General features: G+C 31.6%; 1 protein-coding gene across 1 annotated transcript; it reads left to right on the top strand.

Moving 5' to 3' along the window:
- The first annotated feature begins 7,220 nt into the window (after nucleotides 1–7,220).
- Nucleotides 7,221–10,488, top strand: LOC131167897 (uncharacterized). The gene is made up of 3 exons (XM_058126960.1): nucleotides 7,221–7,417; nucleotides 7,578–7,666; nucleotides 10,070–10,488. The coding sequence occupies exons 1-3, from the start codon at nucleotides 7,388–7,390 to the stop codon at nucleotides 10,215–10,217; spliced, it is 267 nt and encodes an 88-aa protein (XP_057982943.1). The 5' UTR covers nucleotides 7,221–7,387; the 3' UTR covers nucleotides 10,218–10,488.
- Nucleotides 10,489–17,432: the final 6,944 nt, after the last annotated feature.

Here is a 17,432-nt window from a genome sequence, read left to right as displayed (position 1 = left end):
AAAATTCCAGCCCTCGGCCGTTATATACCACTTGGCTCTCAGCCACTAAATAAAATCCCAGCCCTCGGCCGTCATATAACGCTCGGCTCTTACCCATTATATCAATTCCTTGTATTTTTTTCACAAACAGTTCCAATATTTCACAACCATTCACAAGTTCTGTTATTCAATGACCCTCAAAATAATATTCATCTGCCACATGATTTCAGTACTTTGAACATAGCCCATAGGCAACCAAGAAACACAATATATTTACCAAACTTTCCACCGTTCATTTTTACTCAAAATACGATACCATATATCCTAGGTTTGAAAAATCCATTTTGAACTGTTGGTTTTTGTAAAAACAACTGAAAACATAAATATACATATATAGCAGTTTAATCGGTTCAACTTTAGAAAAATCCTGACTTAACTTAATCCCCTTACCTATTTAGTAAGATAGTTTCTACAACGCTCATATAGCCCACCCTATGGCGATACAGGCTCTAAAACCCTAAAAACACATTTCCCCAGTTTAATCAAGTCAAACCCTAGATTAGCAACCATTAAACATCCCTAGACCCATAGACCCTATTTAACTAGTTATATGCTAGACAAAAGGCTCATTTCTACCCTTACCTCAACCTTGGGGTGATGCCTAGAAAGAGCCCATTCAAAAATCCACTCCGCTAGACTTGTAGAGAATTTCCCCCAGATCCTCGTGGTAACTTCCGATCGTCGATTTGAGCGACGAACGTCGAGATATCGTAGAAAGAGAGTGAGGGGTGCGGTTTTTAGAGAGAGAAAGAGAGATTTTTTTGATTTCTTAATCAAGAAGTAATTCCAAAGCTATTTATAGGTCGTTGACCCAGTCGCATTCATAAACGAAATGGTGCCTTTGTCGACAAATTGCAGAAGGACGTTCATCGACGAAAGGAAAGGTTTGTCGACGAACCTTAAGTTTGAAGTTCCTGCCATCTGGGATTTCTTCGTCGACGACGCCTAAACTTCGTCGACAGAAGGGCATTCGTCAACAAAATCAAGGGATTCGTCTACGAATCCTACTACTTTGTCCTTTTTAAATTCCCTTTCTTCTTTTCTTATTTATTTCTTTTATTTTTTGGGTTCGGGTTTCTACAATCTCCCCTCCTTAAAAAAATTTCGTCCTCGAAACTTGCTAATTGTTACCGTTCACATCCTTAACTCACAATCCATCTCTACCGAAGAGTCGGTAGCCACTCACATAGTGGCCCCGACCCAAGTTTATTAATTACCCTCACTTATGATGGAAGATCACCGTGGTTACATACAAGGTCTCAAAAGATTACAAAATCAAACAAAACTCTTCTAGTGACCATCCGTATACAGAAACCATAACAAACTAATAAACTAAACAAACCTACCTTACCTGCAAATAAAACTAACACCTACATGTGTTGCCTACTAATTTGTCTAGGGTTAAACCTCTTTGAAAAGCTGTTGGTACTTTTGGCGTATTTCTGTTTCTAACTCTCAAGAAGGCTCCTCTACTATGTGATTCCGCCACAACACTTTCACAATGGTATATCCTTAGTACACAGTTCCTGTATTTTTCGATCCAAAATTTGAACTGGTACCTCCTCGTAGAGTATCCCCAATTCCCAATAGTTGGTCGACCATCCATTTATGTTCATTTTTGGGCCGGTCAGCTGATCTTGAACAAAATTATTATTTCGCCTTTAAGGCATGGTTAGTCGACTGAGGGGATAACCTATGTAGGTTGGTCGACTGAGGACATTGAAAACTTAGGTTTTTGTCCTGATTTTGATCCTAAAGCTATTCCAAAACTCTTGTATGATTTTAACTTTTATGAAAAAGGATTTTTGATGATAGTGTTGATCTTTAAGGTCTGTCTATGGTCATTCTGAGCATTCAATCACATTATGCATGATATACATTATTACAAATAGTCTTAAACTAAATGCAATTTACAAATGAAATAAATATGTCTTCTTTCTTCTTCTGCTCTTCATTTCTTCATGGAATATGTTAGATGATGTATTTTTTGAGTCATTTCTGGCTTTCATTTCTTCTTGACCTTATGTGTATGCTGAAATATAAACTTGTTCACATTTTAAATACACACATAAGATACGAATGGTTTGTCATAATCAAAACGGTATTAGACTCAAAAAGTCAACATAGTTAGTTGATACTTGACTCGTTAAGCTTGCAAGCTATTTTTTACACTGGTTCACAACTTTTTGTTTAATTTGTAAATGATAGACTTGTTGATAAGTTTAAGAGTCAACTAACAAAGTAAGTTCATAATTTTTTAAGTACATAAGATAAAAAATACACTAATCTATTTACTTGTTAGGAGGTTCATTAATTTATAAATTTGATTTATATTAACATTATTTTAACATATATATATATATATATATATATATATATTTGTGTGTGTTTGTCTATGTTTTTCTATTTATTTAAAAATATGTTCTCTTTTAGTCATCACAAATCACATATTTTTATTTATCTTTTAAAATTTTTTATGACATAGGATAGTAACTTTAAAATATTAAACTTACACTTTAAATGAACTGAATTAGTTGTTTGTGTCGATGAGCAATTTAATAATTTATTTTAAAGTTCTTTACTTGTTTAATCTTGTTTTAAGTTCGATTAATAAATGAGTCGAGTATGAATAAGGCCGAGCTTGATTCGTTAATTTAATGAGTGCAATTCAAGTTTAGTCTTGAAAACTTATTTACTAAACATGCTAGAATTGTGTCGCGTTAACTTGTACAAGGTGACATTGCACACATTCCCTGGACCTCGCATACGTGTGGGAGTTTTGTGCACCGAGCTGTCATTTTTTGTTTGTATCTTTAAAAAATTAGTTAAAAAAATAAAAAAAATTATTTTCCCAAAAAAAATAGTCCTAACATTTTAAATTGTTATTCATTTATTTAATAAAAATTTTATAAAAGTGAAAAATTAGCTAAGTCTTTTGTAATTTTTGAAAAACTAAAAGGAAAAATAAAAAAATATTTTGCACAACTAAAAAAGTCCTAAGCCTTATTTATTTCTTTTAAAAAATACGCACCTTATTAAAATTGAATCGAAATACACATGAATATGTGTTACGATAAAAATAAAATAAATAAAAATCCAACCCTTAGTAATTTTTGTATTAAAAAAATGAAAAAATCAAGATGACATAAAAGTCCCATATTTTAATACAATCTTCTTTCTTTAGTTAAGTTAGGGCATAATGTGTGAGAAGAATAATTAAGATGAGAAAAAAATGAAATCAGAGTTTGAATGAATAAGCGCGATGAGATCAAGTGATATATTTGATTTCATTCCCCCAAATTCTATTCCATTGCAACAAACCAAATATGCCGTGAGTGCATCAAGAATGAATTACTTTAATAAAATAAATATAAGGAAAATAAATAAATTTAGAACAAAGAAAACCAATGCCCAAAAAATAAAAAAATAAAAAAAAATAATTTTATAAAATAATTCAAATGTGATAATAAAAGCAACATTTGCATCCAAAAAATATATTCAAAATCATAAAATTCTACACACAATAAATATTTTGTCACAAAATAAAAATAATGATCGGCATCCAAACCCAAATTCAAAGGATTTGAGTACCCTCGAGACAAGTGCCTCGTCAAATAAAATGATGATCTCATGTAGATGTAATCAATCTTATTTTATTTTACAGACATTCTTAGCTTCTTGTGCGCACAAGTAGTCATTTGGTATCTTGGCAAAAAATCATGAAAATAAAAGCTAAGAATCAACACAAAAATTAAAAATTGAAAACCAACAACTTATTAGTCAATATTTTTTAAAATTCATTGTATCCTTAAATCAGGTAAAAAATTTAAAAAAATTTGACTAAAATAATAACAATACAAATTTAAAATATTATAGCAAAAATAAAATAGTATAATTTTTTACTTTGATTATTATATTTTAAAACTCATTTTTGCAATATTACAAGAACAATTTTATCGCACATGACAATTGAAAATTTGTGGAAAAAAATTTAATAAATTATTTTTTAAAATTACATTTAAAATTAACATAATTATTTTATTTAGTTTTAAATTAAAAAATTATCTATAAAATGAATGGTTTAATTTATAAAATTTATTTTACATATTATATTATTTTTCTGACAACACATTATTTAATTTTTTTATTTTTTATAAATAAGTAATAATTAACAGTAGAAAAAAAAGAATAAAAATACATTAACCTCCCCTAGGGATGGACAAAAAGATAAAGACCTCGCTTGATATTTTAAAAATTTCATCGACTTTTCTTGAGATTTCAAAAATATCATAAACCTTCTCTAAAATTTATTACAAAAACACAAACCTCCTCTTAAAAAACTTGTCTTTTACACAATATAACAAATATCAAGAATAGTTTCTAAAATTTTTAAATTTCAAAAAAGTTTTATCAAATCTTAGGAAAAATTAATAATTTTTGTTCTAAAAAAAAGACGCAAACAAATCTTTTATTGTAATTTATTATTATTTTTTTAATGTTTCAAAATAAAGAAGAAAAGACAAAACAAAAAAAAAGTTAGAGAGCTCAAGTGGTAAGAGCAACTTATGGCTTTGGTAATTCCAAGATCATGAATTTGATTTCTATTGAGAGTTTATTTCGGTGAATTATCAGGATGCACCAATAAGCAAACGACTTTTTTTTTTTTTTATTACATAGGAACTCTAGCCACCAACAAGCCCTTTGGACCCCTTGGTGCGGCATCAAACTTATGGATCAGCGTCCTCCCCTAGGTCTCGCTGATCAGGTAAAGTCCGGAATGCGGACATGACTTCCGTGCATCAGTTGGACATTCGACTAACCCGACCCCTGGGACACATCTTCATTACCATCCACGATCCCTGTTGGTTCACAGAGAACTCTCATTATCCACGGTCTCCGCTGGCTCACAGGGCAAACTCTCACAATCCACGATCCCCGCTGGCTCACAGAATAAATTCTCACCATTCACAGGTATCGCTGGGTCCGTGAGTATATCTACTTGAAATTAAAGTCCTGATACTCCTTCTTACATGCGGATACCTTTCCACCGTTTCATGTCCGTGGGGATGCCACGCTATAGTTTTCAAAGTGACATAATAATTTGCAATAGATATCGATTATTAAAAAAAAATAAAAAAACAAAAAAAGTTGGAGATCATTGTTTTGGACACTTTTTTTTTTTTTTTTGACACAACGAACCTCCACCACTGAAATTTAAGACTGGCGGCTGTGATTATTATTTTTGGAGACTTACTTTACAGCGTGGCACATTAAATGCTATTTTATTTAATAAGCAAGTTTGGCACGAGTCTTTAAATACAGAACCGCCGATTTGGGAAACGGCTTGACATGCAAGTTGAGGTAAAAACAAGGCCGTGTTTGCCTCCGTTCCAAATAAATACCCAAACATAAAAATCAAAAGGCCAAAACCTTTTTAGTAGCCTTCACAAAATTCAATCACCGATGCTGCCATTTTCCCCAATCAGTGTCCTTCAGCTTTATAATTTTCCGAAAAGCTACACACCAAACAACATGTTTTTTTGTCGCTACTCGTATATATTATGAATTTTAAAAGACGTACATAGACTTGGATGGACTGAAATAAAGTCATTTTTGGTTGGAAAAAGGCGAAAAGAATTGAAAATAAACTCCATCAAAACTTTATACTTATAATCACTCATTTTTATGATTCATTTTTGCTGTGCAATTTTTTCAACTATGGTGTCGCGAGTTTGAATTTCTCCTCGCCCACAATCGGTCTAAAGGGGCACGACCTTTCTCTCTAGATGTAGGAGAATCATGATCTGAATTACGGACTCGAAACTATGAAATTTGGGTATGAGTCTTTTATAAAAATATAGATAATTGCATATTTTGTTTTTATGACTTGTTACATGGGTTCTAACCTATAAAAGTCTCGTCTTCCAATCTTAAATATGTAAATTTTTATGTTTCACATTTTAGTAATTTAATAAATTTCTTAGCAATTAAATATATTTAACTTATGTTTGAGAAAAGTTTTAATTTTATATTTGTATAAATTTAAATAAAATTTAATATAAAATTATATTAAATTTTGTCTAAATAAATTCAAATTTAAGGCTTAAAATTCTTACCATCAAATACAATAGTAGTCTAACTCCGGCTCTCTAAATCCTAATAAGTTTTTAGAAATCTTAGGAATTTTTTGGTGCCACTGTAAAAAATTAGAGAAACAAAAACTATAAACGAAAACAAACAAATCAGAAATAAAAACTAAAAATCGGAAACCAGCAACCTGTTTGGTTAATATTTATAAAACTAATACAAATTTAAAACTTAATTTAAAAAATGCTCATTTTTATCTTTAAATTAAATGTTAAAAAAATATGATTAAAATAATAAAATTACAAATAAGACATATTAAAAAATTACTATAATAAAAATAAAATTTATTATAATTATTTTACTTAATTGTTTAACTTTCAAAATTGACTTAAAAGTATTTTGTAATTGACTTTATTATTATTTTTTAATATATATATTTATTTATTTTAATTATATTTAAAATTATATGATCATTTAATTTTGATTTTAATTTAAAAGTATATAAAATGAATGATTTAATCCAAAAAAATTATTTTTGGATATTAAAATTTCAAGCAATAAGTTGTTAAAACAACTAAAAATCATAAAATCTAACTTTAAGTTTTTTTCTGACAAATAGCTAAAAACTAGTAATAGAAACAAAAAATTGATAACAGGAGCAAATACATTTTTATAATATTTCTTTTATTGTGGAGGAACAAAAAAAAAAAAAAAACGGGGAATAATAATGATACCAAATAGACCCGTGAGTTATAATTGGTTCGTAAAATATCAAACATACAAAATAAAAATAATATAATAAAAAACATTGTGATATTTCCAATAGAATAACTAATATACTACAAGAATTTATCGAAATATTATCTTTTAAAATTAATATTACTATTTTTAATACTAAACTATTTTTTATAACTTCAAAGGAGCACATCCTTAATGCAAGGTTTTACTAACAAATGAATAATTTTTTCTTCTCTAATAAAACAAAAAAAAAAAAATTGCTTCATCATTTTTTTAATATACCTTTTCACTTGTAAAGAAAAAATTAAGAGGTAAAGGTATCATTTATTTAAATGGATAAGGTTAGGGATGGTCTTGTCATTTGAGTGACAACATGGGAGGGCAAAAAGGGCAAAAAGGATAACCTGCCAGATTGCCACCAATCATATGAAGCAAAACAGTGGGTCTAAGCACCGTTTCTCTTTTTCATTCACCTGAAATTTGTGGCGCGTGCTGCGTTTCTCCGCTTCTTCAGGCTCCTCCCATGGCTGCCAATCGATGGTTGAGGCCCGAGGTTCGTCGCTTTTCCTAGATCTCCGTCTCTCTCTCACTCAATCTCTCTCTCTCTCTCTCTCTCTCTCTCTCTCTCCTCTGATTTGGCTATTTGATCTATTTCGGAGGATTTGATTTTTTTTTTTTTTGGAAATTGAATCTGATGTGTGTTGAGTGCGCAGGTTTATCCTCTGTTCGCTGCTGTAGGTGTAGCTGTGGGGATTTGCGGATTCCAGCTGGTGCGAAACATTTGCTTCAATCCTGAAGTCAGGTATCTTCTCTTCCCCTTTGCTTCTGTTAACTTGGGTAGTTGGGTGTGTGTCTGCATGTATGGTTTAAAAGATGAGAAGTTGTGGAGATATTTTGGGAATTTAAAAATAGAATTAGTTTATTAATTTTTATTTTTTTTAGAAGAGATTGATGTTATGAATTAAATATTTTAGAAATTTAATTGAAATTAGTTTATAAAATTACCTGTGGATTCACGCTAAAATGGATGATTTTTTCTGCGCTTTATCTGAGAGTAGAAGGCCTCCTGGAATCACCTTCTTTATAGGGAAGAATTGACAACAAGCCATTAGAGGCTTCCCTGAATTTCCTTAGCATGCGTTTGGAAGCCTTGAGCTTGAAATTTGTGTAGATTTTGACTGTAGAACAAAATTTGTTTAAAATTCACATACGTTCAAATTCAAGGTCTGCTCCTAAACACAATCTTAATTAACATTAAAAAATGCTACAAAATATGTGATTTTTGAATAAATATTTTAATTGGGAATTAGTTAGTAGTATGTGAAGAGCAAAACTTGTTTACAAGTTTTTTACATTTGGATTCAATATAATTGGTCATAATTCCATCATTCACGATCTTAAATTTCCATGAAAGTGTTGAAACTTCTGTAAAAAATTTCACTTTCCACCGACCTTGAAATTGAAAAGGGGGTCAATTTCTATCTTTGAAATTTTCCCAATCCATGCAAAATTCATTAAAATTTCAAAATTTCAACCATTTTTTTTCAAAAATTTGACATGGAATGAAATTTCTTTGGGATTGAAATTTGAGATTCAAAACACTCCAATAATAAAACCTAATATAAGTCTATTTCTGGAAATTGTTTGATAATTCTCATACACAATTCTGAAAAAAAAATCTGATAATTCAAGCGTTTGAGGTTTTTGCAACTAATATTTGATCATTTTGAAAAATCTTCAGACATATCAGCCATCTCAAACACATGAAGAACCTTCTTTTAAGCTGTGATTGCTTGAAATTGTTTTTATTCATTTTACACCTAACCTGTGTTGATAACATCATCTTCTATTTCATATGCGTACATAGGATCTTAAACTTTGTTCACAATTTTTTATACTTATAATTTTATTTTTTTGTTTATATTATAAAATATAAATCGTACTAGCGCTATATTTTCATTTTTTAAATAGTTTGATTTTTTTTTTAATTTTTTTATAATCATGAACAACATTGCATCACAATAATAAACTAATATGTCACCCCCAGGGTGTGGTTCAAGTGGTAGTGCGAGTTGCGGGAGTGCCTCTCATGAGGTCAGGTGTTCAAACCCTCCCGGGTTTGTTTTCGCCCCTGAACTCCTGAATTTACCCTCTCTTTGGAGTTGTAGGGTCAACTTCAAGAGGCGTAAGATTAGTCACGTGGACTGTAAAACGGACACGTGGAGACCTGGTGCATAATCCAAAAAAAAAAAAAAAATCTAATATGTCAAACAATGACAATATATGTGTTAGATTAGTGTTTTTGCATTATTACGTTATAAGTTGACATTGAACATTTCCCTTTATGACTAAACTCTTTCTCTTAATAGATATCCCCTCTAATTTTAAATATGGATTGTTATCGGGCAAGCAAAGCACTATTTTCATGTTGAACCGAATGCTAACATGGGTAGAAATTTTGGCAATCATTTCAAAAGGATTCCTGAAGTACATTATCAGAAAGTTAAGGGTATAATTAAATTCTATTTGAAATGCCTGCCAAGATTCCTATGTTAAACAAAAAATTGGCATGGGCATCCTATGTATAGCAACATATCTCAAATAAAAAGGGCAGCTCGATGCACAAAATTCCTGTATATGTGGGGTTTGGGGAAGAGACAGACTATGATGGATCTAATAGTACATAGTTTTACCTTACATATTTGCAAAAGACTGTTTCCACGCCTTGAATTCATGAATTCATGACGTCCAGGCCACTTGGTAACAATTTTGCTTAGTTATAATCTGTTTCTTCCCTGTAGAGTAGCGAAACAGAAAACAAAAATTATATCAAACATTCTAGTAGTTTTTATGGTCTCCAAATGCTTATTAAAGGTCTCTAAATGCTTGAACATAATTATATTTGCATTAATTTAGCAACTTACTATAGGAGTGGTTGAATATGATGCTATTGTGGATGCATACATGGAAATATCATTTTCTTTCAAGGGTTTTAGCATATTGTTTGATCCGTATCCTATGAGAAATGTAGCAATGCATCTTAAGTAAACAAATGTGTTGTATCCATTCATTCCATATCCTTATGCTCTAATTTTGCATACCAGATAGAATGTGAGTGCACATTGGAGAACGTTTTCAAAAGTTTTATCCTCCTCCTCTTGATGCTTTCATTACTGACCTGTATCTTTGTGCTTGCAAAACCAAGGGTGAACAAGGAAGGCAGGGCTGCAGGCGTGCTGGAGAATCACGCCGAGGGTGAAAAGTATGCCGAGCATTCCCTCAGAAAGTATGTTCGGAATAAAAATCCTGAGATCATGCCTTCCATCAACCGCTTCTTTACCGACTCAAAATGAAGCCTTCTTGTGATTACAAGCAATTTGCATGTGTTCTGGCTGAGTGTTGTATTGTATTGTGGTTGGAGATGATGCTCCGTCTACTTGAGGATGTCAACTGAACATCCCCATAACCAGAGAAGCAGCTGTATATGGCTGCAGTTGTGTTAAAACCAAGCAAGCACCTGTTTCATAAATTTAAGTGTAATGCAAGACCTCGTGTGTGTTTAAATGGTATTGCAGGAGAAGGCTTAAGCATCAATAAAATCTCCCAGATGCTTGGATTTTTCTCTATGATCATCCGGATATTTGCAAAACTAACCATGGAAATGAGAAGATTATTAATGTGATATTATTTTTTAATAAATATTTAAACTTTAATTATAAATAGTTAAAATACTTGTTAATGAAATTGTTAATTTAAAAATATTAATATTTGTACTTTAAAATATATTAAAAAAATAATCATATAGTACTGTATAATAAAAGTATCCAAATACCACTTATTCTAAATACAACCAATCACTATTTATGATTTTCAACATTTTTCTAGCTCAACACTTATTATCAACTCTTATTAAATTGAATGCTTTTCTGAAAAGCACTTCTGTATAACTGGTTCCAAACAATCCCTAACACTTAAGTGGTTAATATTTTCAAAATTAAAATAAGTTAAAAATGTTTTTGAGTGCTCATTCATATTTATCCTTGAATCAAATACTAATAAAAAATATAATTAGAATAACGAAAACACAAGACAATAAAAATTAGAAAATATTCAATAACAATTTAAAATTAATTATAATTATTTTAATTAATTATTATCTTTTCAAACTCACTTTAGTGTTCCAAGAAAAGTTGTATTGTATACGATGATAATTGGAAAATGGTAAAACATTTATTGAATAATTTTTTCTCTTAAAAAATAGAAAAATTATGGATATTTGAATACTAATTATGATTTAAATTCACATGGTCATTTTATTTTAATTTATTTAAAATTGTATACATAGTGATTTAATCAACAAAATTGAACTCTGAATACTATAACATTACGTCAATAGGTTGCTTTGTTACAACAATATTAAAAACCACAAAATTTGGTTTTGTTTTTTTCACAGAAGATGAAAATTGAAAACAAAAACATAAAACTAACAACTTAAATAAAGTGTTACCATCACCTATGTTTTTATTGTACTACAATAAAACATAAAATAAAATTAAAATTCATACTAAATTACCCCTAAGCATTCAAGAGTAGTGAAATGTAAGATTTCATTTTTTTTTTTGAGTTAATCTAAATAACCTTTCGGAATTACTTTTTCTATAAATCTTATCTATGGAAACAACATTACTACACAAGAATATTTTTGCTTAATTCACTCATTAGGATTTTTGGAAATACAAGATTATAATTCGCATAAATGTAGTTAAACATAAGTATTTTAATGAGATTACTAAAATACTCTCAAGCCATGAGATAGCAGTATCACCACATGTAAAAATATAGTTTATTTGTGATCGAACTTTATGAGGATCGGAAAGATATCTAGCATTAGCATATCCTTTCAACACAGACTTTACTCCCTTTGGGTAAAATAAACCCATATTAAATGTGCTGTAGAGATAACGAAGAACATGTTTTACTCAATTCCAATGTCTCTGAGTTGGTGTAGAACTAAACTTTGCAAGCAAATTTACTGCAAAAGTTATATCTGGTCTAGTGCAATTTGCAAGATACAAGAGTGCTCCAATTGCACTAAGATAGGGTACTTCAAGACCAAGGATTTCTTCATCATCTTCTCGAGGACGAAAAAGATCATTTTTCACATCAAGTAAACGAACAACCATCAGGGAGCTTAATGGATAAGATTTATCCATATAAAATTGTTTCAAGATTTTTTCTACATAAGATGATTGATGAATCAAAATTTCACTTGTTTAATGTTCAACTTGAAAATCAAGACAAAATTTTGTCTTCCCAAGATTCTTTATTTCAAATTCTTTCATTAAGTAGTCAGCAGTCGTTGAGATCTCTTCTAGAGTTCCTACTATGTTTATGTTATTAACATAAACTGCGACTATAGCAAATCCAGAATATATCTTCTTGATTCTTGATAAAAACACAATGACAGATAAGATTATTTTCATATCTAATTTTCAACAAATATTTACTTAGACGATTGTACCACATTTGTCCAGATTGCTTCAGTCCATACAATGATCTTTTTAATTTAACAGAATACATTTGCCATTGTTTTGGACTAAATTTTAAATCCTTCAGGGATTTTCATATATATATATGTCATCATCCAATGAGCCATACAAGTAAGCTGTTATTACGTCAATAGGCGAATGTCAAGTCCTTCAGAAACTGTTAAACTAATAAAAAATCTGAAAGTAACTGCATCCATAACAGGGGAATAAGTCTCATTATAATCTATACCAGACCTTTGTGAGAAACCTTGTGCTACAAGACGCGCCTTGTATCTCACAATTTCATTCATTTCATTTCTTTTAAGTACAAAAACCCATTTATACCCAATAGGTTTTACATTCTCAGGTGTTTGGACTACTAGTTCAAATACCTTACGTTTGGCTAATGAGTCTAGTTCAGTCTGTATTGCTTCTTTCCATTTTGGCCAATTATTTCGATATTGACATTCTTTTACAGTTTGAGGTTCAGACTCATTATCATTAATAATTTCTGAAGCAATCGCATATGTAAACACATTATCAACAACAACTTCATTTCTTCTCCGCATATTTCCAAATTTTAATGAGATCTCATAAATTTTCAGTACCGGAAACACTTCTAATGTTGCTTCTGTGGAAATATGTGATTGTTGATCTATATGTCTTTTAACCTCTTTTTGAATGTTAATGACCTCTTTTGGAGTGTCACTTTTATTCATTTCCTTTTTCTTTCAAGGAATAGTATCTTTTGCACCAATTGGTCTACCATGCTTCTGGCGCATTTTAGATTCATTAGATGCTATTCCCATTGGGTGTTCTTCAAGAACAATCAATCTAATAGGAATATTTGCGGTTGGAACATTTGATTGAGTGACCCTTTTGGTGTCTGTAAAAACATCTGATAATTGATTTGCAGCATTCTGCAAATGAATTATTCTTTGAACTTCAAGTTCATATTGATTTGTGCGTGTATCAAGATTAGACAAAGTTGGTGTGTTCCAACAAATTTTTTGTGTTTTTAATCATTTACCTTTTCGTTCTTCTAATGACGGGAAAACTAATTCATCAAATTGACAATTTAGAAATCTTGTTATAAAAAGATCACCTGTTAGTGGTTCAAGATATCTAATGATAGAAGGAAAATTAAAACCAACATAAATACCAAGCCGACGCTGTGGTCCCATCTTACTTCGTTGAGCAGGTGTAATAGGAAAATATACTGTGCAATTAAAAGTTCTAAGACAAGATATATTAGGTTGGTGGTTAAACACAAACTGTGAAGGTGAAAACTTGTGATATATAGTTGATCTAATTCTAATCAAAGACACAACATGCACTATAGCATGACCCCAAGTAGATGTAGAGTTCAGGAAAACCGTCTATGGTTTTGAATTACCGAAGGCCAGTAAAGGTTAAAATAGTAAAAATTGGTTTTGTTGAAAACCAAACCGTCGACGATTTCAAGAAAATTGTCGATGATTTTGGTTGGGACAGCAACTTATAAATATGATTCTAAATCATTTTTCTTTAGAAAAAATTTAACTCTCTCTCATTGTAATGACCCGAATAATAATAAGATTTAAATAATAAAAGGAAGGGAAATGGAAACCGGAAACAGAAGAAGGTAGTTGACTTCGTCGACGACATTGCATTTTGGAAGGAAAAACAAAAGGGGATCATCAGGGCTTCATCGACGAATCCCATGTATTCATCGATGAAGAATACCGAGAGGGGGGTTTTGAGCCGATGAATTTCGTCGACGAGGACTGAATTTCGTCGACAAAATTAATGAAGGATTCGTCGACGAATGACGTGGCTCGTCGACGAATGACGTGGCTCGTCGACGAAATCCCTTATTCTATAAATATGGAAAATCCAGATTTTACTTCTAAACTAAGCCAACTCACTCCTCTCTCTCTCCTTTTCGGCTCTCTCCCTTTCTTTCCTCGATTTTGGGTTAGATTTACGCCGGATCGACGATCTAAAGTCACCATAACGCTCTTGGGGAAGTTCTCTCCAAATCTGTCGGAGTGGATCGTTGGTGAAAGCAAGTTGGAAATCATCCCTAAGTTGAGGTTAGACTTTTTAAACCAAATTTGATCTTATGGTAGTTGTAAGAAATGAAGTACGCATGAAAATACTGGAAATTTTCAGTTTCAGGGTATTGATCATGAAATCCTACGGGGGTCAGGCTAGGATATTTTAGGGGCTTTCTCAGTAGTTAGGTAAGGGAATAAACTAAAGCAGTCATTTTTCATGCAAATTATTATTAATTATGAGTAAATCTATTTTCAGAAAAAACATATGTTATATCTCTTTATTACGAATGAAATGTACGATTGGGAAAATACTACTATGATGATTAAAATGTATATGTATGTATGAGATGCCAGAAAACCACGATTTTAGAATATGAAGTATGACTTTTAATAGCACATGTGTGACATGAATATAATTTTTACGCGAAATGTATTATGATATGAAATATTTTACGAGTAAAGCATGTTTTCAGGTATTATGAAAAGATGAGTTATGTTGTGATGATTTGATGAATATATGATAAATGATTTATTTTCAGAATGCATGTACCTGAAATGATTTTGGCTCGAAGCCATGTATTTATGTTATCGGAACGAGGCCGTATTTATGATATCGGCACGAGGCCGTATTTATGTATGATATCAGCACAAGGCCGTATTTATGTATGATTTTGGCGCGAGGCCGTATTTATGATTTCGGTGCGAGCCCGTATTTATGAAAATGATTAACACGAGGCCGCTATTATATCATGTATTATATGTTATCAGAACCCGAATGTTAGTTTAGTTCAGTTGAGGGCTCGATACCATAGCTTATAACCATCCCACGAGGGGTGGGAGATGAATAGTCTATGTGGTTTTCAGTAGAGTGTGGACGTCCACATGGCAGTCTGGACCAGGGTGTGGCGGGCCCATCGTACTTATAAACATATTTGACTCGGCAGTGGTCGGGCAGCCATTGTCGGGTCCCGCCTTCGGGTTGCACAACCTGTCATGGGGGGTAATACATGACATCAGCTAGCTATTCATCTTGGGTATATGTATTCAGTATTACAGTTATAACAGATGTTTCATGTATGTTATGATTTATTAACAAATATGAATTTATATGATTATCTAGTATGATATGATGAATGTTTACAGAGTTATGAAATGTATTGTATACGTATAAGTGTCTTAAATATTCATGTTGCCACACAATTGTATTTAGTTTATTTTTCCTTATTGAGAAGTGTCTCAACCCCGAATATTAAATGATTTTCAGGAAACCTAGAGGGACCGGCGGGTCAGGGCCGTTGTTAAGTAGGTTTAGCTTCCTTACTAAAAGGGTAAGCATTGAGTTAGGATCATGAGATTTTTGTTGTACGATCCTAGTGTTATTTTGACTTTTTGAAAAATTATAAATAAATACAGTATTTTGGGAATGTAAATAACTTTGGTATTACGTTTCATGGTTGAATGATTGAGATTTTATTTTATTGCTGCTTTTCCACTGTGATTGATAGGTGTCCCTGTTACCCATGGGTTCGGATCGACTTATCCATTTATTATGTTACATTTCATGTTAAGTTAATTAGGGTCGCTACACTCATTCTCTCTCTAAGTTGCGTCTCACATTTTCTCTCTCTTCTTCATTTCTCGCCCAAATTCAGTCCGAATCGACGATCAGATGCCATTATGGAATCCTAACTTCCATCCTCGTCATTTTAATCGGAACAAATTCATGGTTTGAGGATCCTAGGCACCACTCCAAAGTTAAGGTAAGAAAAATGAATTATGTCTGTCGTTTTAGAATTTAACCAGTTAACGAGAGTGTGTGAGCTTAGGGATGTTAGGATAGTAATTATTCCTGGATTTACTAAAATATATGATTACATTTTGTGCTCCGAACGCCGCAGGAGTCGGTTAGGATCCTTGCAGTACATTCTCAGTAAATACGTAAGGGGAATAAATTATATCAGACATCTTGGAAATTAACTGATTAATTTAAAAAGTGAGAATTTGAATATATTGTATATGATTTTCTGATTTATCAGGCATATGAAAATAGTGGTTTTGGATTACCATATATTTTTCTGGGCAGTTATTATATTATGAAATATTACCTAAAATTTGTGTGACATGAGAAATGGTTTTGTTACTGTACAATAAACATGTGGAAATATTTTATGATAAAATGTGATTTATACTTGTTAGCTTTGGTGTATTCCCAAGAGGGGGGTGAATTGGGTATTTAAAATTTATTCCTAAGTTAAACTAGTTCAGCAATAGTACATTCACAACCTAGGTTTATCTACCCAAATGCGCAGATAAGTATAATATGCAGAATTTAAATCATGTGCATCATTCACACAATAACATACACGTGCAGTAAATATAAAGTGCAAAAATATAAATAGACACACGATATGTTATCGGGATTCGGCCAACTGTGCCTACGTCCCCGCCTTGGCTAACAAGCACAAGGATTAGCACTATAATGCTCACTTAAATGGGTGGAGCGACACCTAATACAATCAGGTCAATTAACACAGGGCTGACCTCAACCTTTACAAACTCTCCTTGTGGGGCGGAGAAGGCTCTAGGTCAAATTCACAGGGCTAACCCCAACTTGATCCTTCCGGACTAGATCAAATCCCCTCAGGCCACGCTTGGAAATACAACAGTATTTTCACTCAAATGGTATAGTGATTATGCTTTCATGTAAAACAGATATGTACCCAAATATGCGCAATATAATCAACCAATCACACATCAATAATGTAGGTAAATGTAAGCTCAGTGATGTATATTTTTGTGCACGTTATACTCAACAAGAAATGATCGTTAATATGCTCAAGAGTTTTCTAATCAAGCTATTTCTTTGAAACAATATATATCAAATCTCAATAATAATCAGGGTTTCAAAGATGCTGCAAATATTCAAAACAATTCAAAATATTTTCTTCAATGTAATGTGCTTAAGAGTTGCTTGAAAGAATAATATAACTTGTAGAAAAAT

The sequence above is a fragment of the Malania oleifera genome, chromosome 11 (genome assembly GCF_029873635.1).
Source record: "Malania oleifera isolate guangnan ecotype guangnan chromosome 11, ASM2987363v1, whole genome shotgun sequence".
NCBI classification, from domain to species: Eukaryota; Viridiplantae; Streptophyta; class Magnoliopsida; order Santalales; family Ximeniaceae; genus Malania; species Malania oleifera.
Note: the sequence above shows the minus strand (reverse complement) of the source record. Positions and strands in the feature narration are given on the sequence as shown.